This window comes from Bufo bufo, chromosome 9 (genome assembly GCF_905171765.1).
Source record: "Bufo bufo chromosome 9, aBufBuf1.1, whole genome shotgun sequence".
In the NCBI taxonomy this organism is placed as follows: domain Eukaryota; kingdom Metazoa; phylum Chordata; class Amphibia; order Anura; family Bufonidae; genus Bufo; species Bufo bufo.
Window position 1 is genome coordinate 2,025,186 of NC_053397.1, and position 12,521 is coordinate 2,037,706.

At 47.7% G+C, this 12,521-nt stretch overlaps 1 protein-coding gene across 1 annotated transcript in view; it reads right to left on the bottom strand.

Moving 5' to 3' along the window:
* The window catches only part of BSN (bassoon presynaptic cytomatrix protein), a 196,166-nt gene that overhangs the window by 60,338 nt on the left and 123,307 nt on the right, over positions 1-12,521 (bottom strand). Inside the window, exons 5-6 of the mRNA XM_040408639.1 lie at positions 11,834-12,373; positions 1,566-8,276 (exon numbers count right to left, since the gene is read on the bottom strand). Of these exons, the coding sequence (XP_040264573.1) occupies positions 1,566-8,276; positions 11,834-12,373 (7,251 nt within the window). The remainder of the gene's footprint in view (positions 1-1,565; positions 8,277-11,833; positions 12,374-12,521) is intronic.

Consider the following 12,521-nt stretch of genomic DNA (forward strand, 5'->3'; position numbering starts at 1 on the left):
ACGATGCCTGTCAATACTATCTGTATGCTGTGTGCATAATCTCCACTCTGAGACACAACTTCACACTTCTTACTCCTGGCTCACGCTGCCTGTCAATACTATCTGTGTATGCTGTGTGCATAATCTCCACTCTATGAGACACAACTTCACACTTCTCCCCTGACTCACGCTGCCTGTCAATACTATCTGTGTATGCTGTGTGCATAATCTCCACTCTGAGACACAACTTCACACTTCTCTCCTGGCTCACACTGCCTGTCAGTACTATCTGTGTATGCTGTGTGCATAATCTCCACTCTGAGACACAACTTTACACTTCTTACTCCTGGCTCACGATGCCTGTCAATACTATCTGTGTATGCTGTGTGCATAATCTCCACTCTATGAGACACAACTTCACACTTCTTACTCCTGGCTCACGCTGCCTGTCAATACTATCTGTGTATGCTGTGTGCATAATCTCCACTCTGAGACACAACTTCACACTTCTCTCCTGGCTCACACTGCCTGTCAGTACTATCTGTGTATGCTGTGTGCATAATCTCCACTCTGAGACACAACTTTACACTTCTTACTCCTGGCTCACGCTGCCTGTCAATACTATCTGTGTATGCTGTGTGCATAATCTCCACTCTATGAGACACAACTTCACACTTCTTACTCCTGACTCACACTGCCTGTCTATGTCACCTGAGTGCTTTGTGCAGAATCTCCAGTGCATTTCTATGTGATGCAGCTTCACACTGCTCCCCTGACTCACGCTGCCTGTCAATACTTTGTCAGTACTGTGCACAGAATCTCCAGTGTATCTTTTAAGGTGCCGATTCACACTGTTCTTTTCTGACTCACATTGCCTGTCTATTCTATCTGAGAACCTCCAGTGTATGATGATATATAGCTTCACACTATTCTCCTCTTCCTCCTAATTGTAAAAGCTGATAGGGGGAAACCTACCATAGAAGGGAGGCAGAGCTGAAAAGTTAAAGCTGAATAATATAGGAATACACTGGAACTCTGCAGCATGAGTTAGGGGACAGCAGTCCTATGTCACTGATTGATCACGGTTATCACGGCTAATGCAGGCTGCATTAGGGAGAACCATATCAAAGGGAAAGAAGAAGAGACATAGATCTCGTCTGACGTCAGCCAACAACTATCTAATGTGTACGGCTGGCCCTGTAATCCGCAATATAATCGCGTACTATGTGGCCCCATCATCCCACGTGGCACTGCGATTCCTCACTTACTTATTGGCATCTTTCATGACTCTAGAGCTGGATTTTCGGAAAGTGACAAAGCAAATGTGCAGAAAATAAGGAAAGCAGGAGCTCCGCTAATGAATGAAGACATGGTGACGGTGCTCCCTAATGTTCACAATGCAAACCAAACAGAAAACTTTAAGAAGATGCAAAAAAAATGAAAATGAATGAGAAGACATTAAGTAAGCATGCGGCCTCTACATGTGCAAGGTGCGGGCTCGTCACAGCTCCATGACATGTACTTAATGTGTACGTCTAGACAATGTCAGTACAGTACTATGCAGGATACTGTGCTGTGTCTCTTACCTGACCACCTTGCAGTAACTGATGCTGATACAAAGAGAACCTGTCCTTGGCAGACTCCTCAGATGTAGGACTTAGGGGTTTAGGATCCGACAAAGATCTCTGCATGCTTTTTATTGGACGTGGTAGAATCTGCTGTCGGTGGGTAGTTTCAGCTGTGAAATGCTTTTGAGGGGTAACATGGGCTTTGTTCAGCCTTTCACTAGAAGCAAAGCTAGATTCCAGTAATCTGTGAGGTGAAAGTGGTGACACTGGAGAGTAAAGAACTTGGGGAGACTTGGGGGGCTGCCGATTAACTAGCTGAGAAAGTGTATCTGCTGGCAAATGAGACTGGTAACCAATCTCCAGAGGATCCGGCCTCTTCTTCTCGAACTTGGCGGCTCCTTGTTGTCGTGGCATATTAGTATCCAGAGGCCCAGAAGTTGCCGTCTGTATATTAGAGGAGTAAGGGGATATAGTTGTAGGGACGCTAAGCTGTGGAACCACAATTCCATGTGACTGGGTTTCTGGTTCTGTCTGGCAGGCAAGACTTTCACCTTTCTGTGTCTTCTCTGGAGCTGATATATACTTTACTATTTCCACCTTGGGATCTGGCGTGGTTATATGTATGGATGGTGAGACTCTCTGCAGCTGGTCTGGCTCAGTCTGGACAGAGCAATCACTGATGGTCTGGATTGCTATACTTGATGTTCCTTTAGAGTCATGCTTGCTATCTGAGCTGGAGTCGGAATGTCGGGAGAACCTCGATCTACGTCTGCGTGTTGGTTGTTCCCATTCTGCATTGTCTTCGTCATCTGTCTGAACACTGCAGTCAGTACTTCTTTTTGTTCGGCGCCTGCGTGATATATAAAACCTGTCTTCGCCATCCTCATCATCAGTCTGCACGCTACTGTCCGTTATCTTCTTGACGATGTATGGGTCATGGTTGTCATCATTGTTGTAGGCATCCCTGAGACGAGGCATTGAGTTCCTTTTCTTTATAGTTCTATTCACTTCCCACTGCTCATCTGTTTGTAGTGACATCTCTGAGGCAGAGTTAGTAAGTGGCCTCTGAGGTCCTGGGTAGCGTTGTTGTCCCTGTGCATCTGGTACACTTGGAGCCATCGCAATGAATGGTGGATTTACTGTTGGCCAGTACTGCCCACTTTGAGCAAGGGTTCTTTGCATTTCAATGGTCATTTCTGAAACTGTCTGGGGTGGAAGGCGCACTGTTTGATCACAAGCTGGAGGGATGGAAGTCTTTTGCCTTTTCTGCTCCTCCATTTGCTGTTGAAGATGTTGCTGCAGCTGTTGAATCTGCTCAATATGCAACCTTTGCTGTGCTAGCTGCTCCCGCTGCAGGACAAACTGTGCTTGGCGCTCTTCTTGCTGCTGCTGAAGCACTTGCTGCTTAATGGACTGCAACTCCTGGAGCTCTCTCTGTACCAGCATCTGCTCCTTCTCTCTGTGCCGCTGCAGTTCTAAGCGTTCCCTCTCTAGCTCCTCGTGTAATCGCAGTTGCCTCAGTGCCTCTAATTCTACTCTCTCTCTTTCAATGTTAAGCAAGTGTTCCTGCTGTTTCCTCTGCCGCTCTTCTTCTTTCTCTTTCTCCTCCTTATCAGCCAAAGCTTTATTTGCTGCTGCCTGGCTCTCAGCTGGGGTCTTCTGCTGGGGCTGGCTGGGTTCTTTGGAAGAACTCTGCACCCCTAAGGATACAGTTGGAACCTCGGCAGGGGCATCTGTGGCTGTTGTATCTGAACATATGTGAGATGTTACTGCAGAGGCTGAAGCTACTGTGGACACGGGTGGGAGCGATGATACGGTGGTTGAACTGACCGTACATGTTGTACTAGTGCTGGCAGGTTTTCCCAAATAAACAGGGGTATCAAATGTTGATCCTGATGAAGCAAATGGAACTCTATTGCCTGCAGGATAGCGGTACATTGACTGGGGTCCCAATGGCATCCTTGGAGTGACAAGTGGCACCCTGGTGAGACTTGCTAAAGGAACGGCAGTGACGCTGCCAGGGGCATATGGTCTATACAAACCTCTGATCATTGGTCTTAGTACAGAGGCTGGCTGAGTGGTGATAGGAAGTGTAGAAGCTATAGGTGTATTGATAGTGGAGTAAATCATGCCATCTGCTGCTCTGACAGTGGCTGCAGCGGGGTACATCTGTCGGATAGCTGCAGATCTCGGACCAGGCATATTATACTGTCCTAAGCCTCCAAAGCCTTGACGGCTTTCTGAGAAATGAGGACCATACATCATGTTTTGCCTAATGGGTGCCATTCCTTGCTGATTTGATAGCAGATTAGCTGCTGGCCCTGAACCAACTGAACTAGGTCCATACTGCAATAGATCTGGGCTGTTTGTATGTCGCCCGCCATACTGATCCATAGAGTTGAGGGCAGCGCACATTCTGCTGATTTCTCGCGCTGTTGTTGCACTGTATTGAGCAAGATTTGACTCTTGAAAATTAGACAGATCTCTAGCAGAGTATCTGTAGTCAGAGTATATATTGGACATTGAGCTATATCGTCTTATGGGTAGTGAACTATTAAATAAATCAGTGCTCTGTCGGAGATCAGTAAATGAACCGTACTGCAGCCCCTGACCTATGTAGTTGGCATCACTGAAGTTCATGCTGTAGGTGCTTTTCATGGTGCTTAGATCCATCGCACCTTCTCCTCCTGCATTCTGGTTCTGGTAAGGTTGATACAGACCAATATCAGATAAATTGGTCTCTGACATGGATGAATGCAGCCTTCCTGGCGGCGGGGCATAAGGGTAGAATTTCTGCTCCTCATAAAAATTCTGGGCAGGTGCAGAAGGTGGGGGAGTTGGCGGCACCACAGGCTTTGATTCTCTATATTGATAGCTTTCTGGAAGTTCTTGTTCTCTCTGACCATAGTACTGCACACCTGGCCTCGCTGCCTGCGCTGCTTCCCCGGTGCTTTTCTCTGGTACTTTAGAATTATAACCACCAGCACAACTGCCACCAAAGGGGAACTTGTATACCACGTCACAGCACACCACTTGGCTTTCGGGTTTCATTCCCGTGAGGTCTAGGGCATTTGGAGCCTGCTCTTCTTTCATGAGTTTTGTGACAGCGCCAGGAGTCTTCTCATCCAGGTGCACCATCATGGAGTGGGGCTGGCTACCCGGGAAACTGATAGGAAGATGCTGAATTTGAGGCTCAGAGACGCCCTTATATGCATCTGTATAACCTACGCCCTGGTCCTGTTGGAATTGTCTGGGCATAGCACTAATGTTGGCAATGTTTTGAGTATTGCCAGGTTGAGAGCCGACCTCTCGTTTAACTGTAGATGTGATCTGGCTAGGAAGGTTATATCTTGCAAACATCTCTTTCTGCAAGCCTGCTGCTTCTTCTGGTTTGCCACCACTTCCTCTCAATACCCCAGACTGGGCTGTTTGTTCAATGTGTTTGACTTGTGTTAGGCACACTGCACTTCCTGTCCCTTGACCAAAATCTACCCTATTCTGAAATGGATCGCCATAGACCATGGGTTGTTTTGGCTGTGATACAATCATGGAGGAAGCAACAGTTATGCTAACAGTGGTGGGTGTGCCAATAACAGCATGAGGTTGTTCTTGAGCATTCAAGTTCACGATTAAGGGCTGGATAGCAGTAGACTGGCGTGCTGGCGATGAATCCATGGTCAAGGAATATCTTCTAGATTCAGTTGCCAAAGACGTGAGATCCATGCCCTGATCAGTCATAATGACTGGAGTACTTTTCATAGCTGTTCGTAAATCGACCGCATTGCTGCTAGGTTTGGGGCCGGGTTCCACCCGGGAGGTGCCAGGAATAGAAGAGATTCTACACAGTGATATGTTCTCTGGTGGCAGGGAACCCCAGTTATAAGTATTGCTGGAACCATCTACCGTAGCAGTCGGCTGGCCTTTAGGGGAAACCATGTGTATTCCTGAAGCTGGAGACCTTTCTATAATTGTGTGTGTCTTAGTGTAGCTGGACTGTATTTGTTCTTGCTGGGATTGTGAACTACTGACTGGTGTTTGACTGTAACTATGGAAAGTTTGCTGACGGTTTAACCTAGTTGGTGATGTGACTGGGGAAGTAGAGGAACTGACACTTTTAGGTTTAGTTTGGGTGGAGGAATCAGACGCTAATGTAATAACCATGAATGGAGATTCTTGAGAAGATTGCTGTCTAGACAGGCGAGGTGACCGAGTACGGTCTGGAGTCTGTGTTCCTTGAGCTACCATTGGTGATGTCTGTACAGAAGAGCTGTCAAGCCTATGGATCATCTGCGCCTGGGAGGAAAACTCAGCAGTACTCCTGCTTCCAGCAGACATATTAACTCTTGGCGATGAATGAGTCGGGCTTTGTGTGGGTGAGGATGGAGACAGAGGGGGGCTCGTAGTCTTGAAGAAAGAAATAACTTTTGATGTCAATGATGCATTAGTCCCGCCACTTTGTCCTTTATCCATTGATGCATTTATGTCAGTGGCTATTCTGTTTTTATATTGCTCTTCATTTGTACTGTAGGCCAAGCTTCCTCTAGATTGTCCATAGCTTCTGTGGGAAGGAGATGCTCTCTCAGCATTTGCACCAGGGGTAGTTGATGTAGATGTCGAGGTAGTGGAAACTTTGCTGTAGTGATAAGTAGATGATATTGCTTTTGAGCTAGGAACTGAGGCTGAACTATGAAGTTTTGTCTGATCAAGCCCATCCTTAGAAAAGTGCTGAGTTACCCGCACATCTGGTATGACCCGTCCAGAGAGGCTTTCAGAAGAAGCAAATGACACTGGGGCAGACAGCTGAGTTGGGCTTGTTCCAGGAGTGAGTGGACCACTAACCTGTTTCAACATCTCATTGTACGCATTCTCTGCATTTAAGAATTGCTTTTCAGCACAGGCCTCCATCTTCTTCTCTTCCTGTAGGTCAATTGATGACGACTGATGCATTCTTGAGATATTCTGAGAGGTTTGCAAAATTTCATCATACACCGTCCCAGGGGTTGTTAAGTCCATATTGTAGTCGTTCTGCAAACCTCTGCTTCTATTGCCATCGTAGCCATAATCATCTATATACTGATACTCATAGTTGTTCTGATTCTGGATGCCGTCATAGCTGACCTGCTGATAGTTGTTCCCATAGGTGAGGTTCTGCGGTGATTGCTGCTCTTTCTGGAACAGTTCAGCTTTTCTCATCATTTCTTCATAAACCTCCTCAGCACTTTTTAGAGGTTTATTACCAGTGGAGTTAGTGGAAGTCTTTTCTGTTGGAGAATACAAAGACATAAACGTTGGCAAATTGTATTCACTCCCTGATTTATACAATTTAGAAGCAATCATTTCAAAACCTTCTGCCTCTGAATCAATGGAAGGCGAATATTCAGAACAAGAAGATCTGTGCAGTTCCTCCATCTCGGCAGCTTGTCTCATTTCCTCCGTGGGTGATGCGTCCTCAATGGGAGACAGATTGCTGGGTGGTGTTTTTGATCTCTCTCTCCTTCTTTGGGCTCTTAGTTCTTCTTTGTCTCTTTTGGTCTTGCGGGCCGTGCTTCTAATCCTCTGCTGTTCCACTTCTCTCATTTTTTCCTGTTCTCGTAAGAGCTCTTCTTCCTCTCGCAGTTCTTCTTCCTCTGAGGAATCCTCAATAGTGGGCAGTAAAGGACCATGTGAGCGGTGGCGAGCCTTCCTCTGTTGCTTGACCTCTTCCAGGCGTTGTCTTCGACTAGGACTGCTGTCACTGTCTTCTTCAAGTGATGACAATGATGTGGGTGATGTTCCGCTTGTGTAGCTGGGTGTTGTTGCAGGTAATGTAGAAGAATATTCTCCTCTGGATCGTTCTTCTGGTGACCCAGTCAGACTTTCCATCTCTAACTCTGGTTCCCTATCTAAACTAATGTCTGTCTCCTGGTCAAGATCAATGTCTCTGTTATAGTTATTTGTGCTATTCAGCTCAATGGTCTTAAATCGTCGCAGCCCTCCTTGAGTAGCAGACACGTCTTCTTCCTCCTCCACATCTACGTCTTTTCGACTGTCATCGTACACGTCATTGGAGTTATAAGTTACAGACCTCTTGGAGGAGGAGGACATACCTTTGGCTTTTTCAGAGTCTGTTTTGTGTCCATTTTTACTACTGCTGTATTTTACGTGGTTATAATGCTGATCATCATCTTCCAAATTGTCTTCTTCTGCACTCATTTCCAAAAGTTGTCTTCTCATAAATTCTTCATCTGAGAAGTTTCCCTTTTGTTGCCTAATGGGTAACGGAGAGAAACCTTCACTACTGTCTTCAACATAATCATGGCGCAACTTACTTCCGAAATCATCTGATGACTCTGTGCACTCCCTCTGATCCCTCTGGTTATCCCATTCCAATGAATCTTCATCTTCTTCTAGGATATCTTCCAATTCTTCATCAGAGTCAAAAGCTTCAGGGGTAATGGATAGTGACCTTGGTCTCTGCTTTTGATCTTCTCGTACGCCACGGAACCTGTCACCTTGGGAAGAACCTTTCGATTCCAGCAGTGGTCTAACAGAACTTTCCAATTTCGTAAGCTCGGAGGGGCTTGGTGGGCTGCGTTGAGATATGCCTGTTGCATTTAACTTCTCTTCTTCCTGTTGCACCAGTCCGGCAATCTCACTTTGTGAGCTGGAAATTCCATCAGAGGAGTATCCTGTGTCACTAAGGCTTTGAGGGCTGCGGGACATGTCATGGGAATAAGGCTTGCTTATATCCTGCAGAAAATCAAGAACAGGCAGTTAGTATCTCACAGAGTATAGCAGCAGGTGTACAAGCAAATGATGCAAGAAGATGGCCACAGGCCAGACACTAAACACTCCATGTCACAGGAAGCAACCCTAATAATGTGGACTCCCACAATGTTTGTGGGGCACAAATATCCAACCTTCTCCTGTGACATCCCGATAGGTTCTATCAGCCAAATGTAGAGGAGCGTCCTGTTATAATCCGTATGACAGCAGATAAAACGGTGTGCTGTCTCTGCACTGACAGTCTCGACGGTGTCCATCTTGTATGGGCACACGGCTCATCTAGAGCACGAGGCAGCAGCTGAGAACCAACCTAATGACACAGGATGGTGACAACAAGGAGCAGGAAAAGATGTATCTGTTTATGGGCCATTTCGAGGGGTGGTCATCGCACAGCCCCTGCTTTCTCCCCTTGGTTGGTTTATATAAACGTTTTATTGACGATTTACTTTTTATTTGGCTGGGGCGTTATTGGAATAATAATGATTGGGGGTTGATCTTCCCACCCAGATGTTCCCCATTATCTGTTGAATTTCTTGATTTGGACCCACCAGTGATATTATTACAGTGGACACTGTGCCTCATGGCTAAAGAATGTCCCATATGGAGAATTTCAGAGGAGCCACTATAATTGTTCTTGTAACCCTTTCCACCTACAGGAGGCGCTCATTAAGAAGTGCTTTCTGGATACGGGTTACCCCAGAAGTTTTGTCCATTCTGCATTAGACAGCGCCAGGTCTCAGACAGAACGCCCGATGTCCATCAGCAGAGTTTCAGTGTAGATTCCTGACTACTCTCAATACATCGAATAAAGAGATTAGGGGACACTAGGTAAATACTGGCCCATCCTGCTCGAGGATCCAATCCTAAAAATCTGTTACCTGATACATATGGGATTATATTTAGGAGATCTCAAAATCTGAAGGGCCTCCTGCATTGAGATCCACATGTAACTCATCCTCTCCACCTGCAGGTGGCGCTATAGGACGGTAGAAGTGCCGCAGTCCACCGTGCACCCGCTGGAATAGTATCTCAGATGGCGTGGACACATTCTCCTCAGTTTCTACTGGGGAAGTATTTAAAATTCGCAGCCATCTAAATTGTGGGAGTAGTCCTGTCATCTATGCGCCATCTTGTCCGTGTAATATCCGGCACGCTGGCCGCACTACTCCGCCTATAATATTAGAAAGGGCCTGTTCACACACAGCGTGTCTCAGGATCCGGAGAACCTGCGTTTAATTATTCTTGAACATATCTAGATTCAAAAGATTGGTCAACAGAGAATCCTTCGGGACATTCACATGGAATCCTCGGCCTCCTAGAGGTTGAGATTACTGAAAACTGATACAATTATTACATTTTATACTTTATCATGAATTCACTTGCTGATCCATCAGATTATCCTGATATGGCAAATGATGCACGTTGCACTTTAGGTTGCACTTTAGGTGAACATCCCTTATATGGGCATCCACATTAATAGAGTTCCACTAGGTCGCCATCTATTATTGCACAGAATGTATTAATGCGCTGACGTACAGGCGCACCCCACGCACGTGGATGTTGCTGTAACGGGGTTCCGAAGGTGCACTCGGTCCCCCATTGCCCGCAGAACTGTTGCTTAGCTTTGGGAATGAGGATCTGTGTTTGACCTCATTCCCAGGGCGGCTTTACTAGCTGGGTGGCTCCCTGCTCCTAAGTCTGCCTTGAGCGCCGAGCTGATCACTCGGTGCTCGACTGGTTGGTCTGTCGGTCACGTGACGCTGGCCGCGTCACATGACCCTCACTCCCCACTATAAATACAGGCAGCCTGCTGGCCACAGGTTGCCTGTTAATTTCTAGGTTCCTGGCTATTTGTTGGACTGCTGAATACTTACCTGATTCCGTTCCCTGACGATCCTTTGCCTGCTCCTCCTGTACTGCGCATCCGTCCTGGTATTGTGACCTCGGCTCCCACCTGACTACTCTTTGCGGACTCCTCTTGTACTTCTCTGCTCTCCTGGTATTTGACCCCGGCTTCTCCTGACCACTCTTTGCTTAACCCTTTGTACTGCGTAGCTCTCTTGGTTCTGACCCGGTCCGTTCCTGTTCCGTATTTTGTCTGTCTGTCTTCCCTGCATGTATCCTAAGTTAGGGACTGCCGTCCAGTTGTCCCCTGTCATCAGGACTCGTGAGGCAAGTAGGCAAGGCCAGGGGAGAGGGTGGAGTGCAGTGGTCACTACCCTTCCCCCTGTGTGTGTGTGTGTGGACGTGACCGTTACAGTTGTACAGCCTGATGAAGGTGGCGGCCGCCACTGAAACGCGTAGCTCGCCTTTTATTTAGAGTGTTTTATCTAAGTTTTTAATAAATAACTTTTATAGATAGCGGAGCAGCGTGCTTTCCTTTTTCTGCTCCTTGTTGAGTGAACACATTCCTATGTGTATTTCGGACTCCATCTGGCGAATCCCGGCGAACAAGCGCAGCAGCCTGACCCATCCTCTCTACAGGAGAGACCGCGCCGTTTCCACAATATTATTCGGTAAGATATTCTCACCTTGAGGGAACCCTAAGGCAAGTCACAGGGGAGCGCCCCCTAGTGTCTATGATGCTGCAGACATGACACACGTGCTCCGGCCGGGAGAAATGAAGGGGCTTATTTATCAACAGCGGAGAGAGACATCACCAGGGGGGGGAAGGGGATCTATACAGAGGGGGGGGGGGGAGGGGATCTATACAGAGGGGGGGTGATGTATACAGAGGGGGGGTGATGTATACAGAGGGGGGAGGGGATCTATACAGAGGGAGGGAGGGGATCTATACAGACGGAGGGAGGTGATCTATACAGAGGGGGGGAGGTGATCTATACAGAGGGGGGGAGGTGATCTATACAGAGGGGGGGCAGGGATCTATACAGAGGGGGGGCGGGGATCTATACAGAGGGGGGGGATCTATACAGACGGAGGGAGGGGATCTATACAGAGGGGGGGAGGTGATCTATACAGAGGGGGGGAGGTGATCTATACAGAGGGGGGGCAGGGATCTATACAGAGGGGGGGCGGGGATCTATACAGAGGGAGGGGATCTATACAGAGGGGGGGAGGTGATCTATACAGAGGGAGGGTGATGTATACAGAGGGGGGGTGATGTATACAGAGGGGGGAGGGGATCTATACAGAGGGAGGGAGGGGATCTATACAGGGGGGAGGTGATCTATACAGAGGAGAGGGAGGGGATCTATACAGAGGGGGGGAGGTGATCTATACAGGGGGAAGAGGTGATCTATACAGAGGGGGGTGATGTATACAGAGGGGGGTGATGTATACAGAGGGGGGGAGGTGATCTATACAGAGGGAGGGTGATGTATACAGAGGGGGGGTGATGTATACAGAGGGGGGGAGGTGATCTATACAGAGGGGGGGGGAGGTGATCTATACAGAGGGGGGGAGGGGGGGGTCTCAGGCTTGCAGGGAAAGGTGGAGCCTCCTGCATCTGAGATCTCACCCGGCCCTTCAAGTCACCTTCCTTGCCCTCATTAACATCTCACCTCTTGGTCTTTCATCTTTTGGATTTCGGAGGACGACTTCCCACTCTTTGTCCCGGACTCTTTCTTACTGCCCACGGTTTTACCTTTTGGCACCGTCTGCTTTGACAACTTTTGAGAATCTGTAGGGGCTTTGGGCTGGGACACGTCTTCTGGGGGTTTTCTATCTTCACTCTTGATTTGTTCTGAGCTCTTGAGGTGGTTGGGTTGAGAACTTCTCTTGTCATGTGTGGTCTCGGGGGGATGTCCTGCAGTCCCCCTGTGCTGACTCCCTGCTCCGGCCTGATGCTGAGGAGATGCCGTGGATACAGGTGCGCTCTTCTGAGGATGGGCCAGCGCTGTCTGGCTTGGAGCCGTCTGATGTCTTGGTGAACCTGATGACAGAGCTCCAGAGAGATGTTTGGGAGATGCTCCTACGGAAATTCCTGGCTGGTGCCTTGGAGAACCTTGTTTGGACGGTGGTAAGGGAGATGGTGGAGCGTCTCCTAGGCTTCCCTCTAATAACCGCTGAGTTTGGCAGCTCAAGCACAACCATTCGTTTTTCTGCAATAAAGAAGAAACGGTTCAATGAGAAGAACAAAGAAGCATCTGAAGACAAAATACAGGTAGCACGCTCAATAGAAACCCCTTAATGCTCATCCAGCAGAAGAAAAGCACAAGACAAATCCAGGAACCAATTACCATAAGAAAG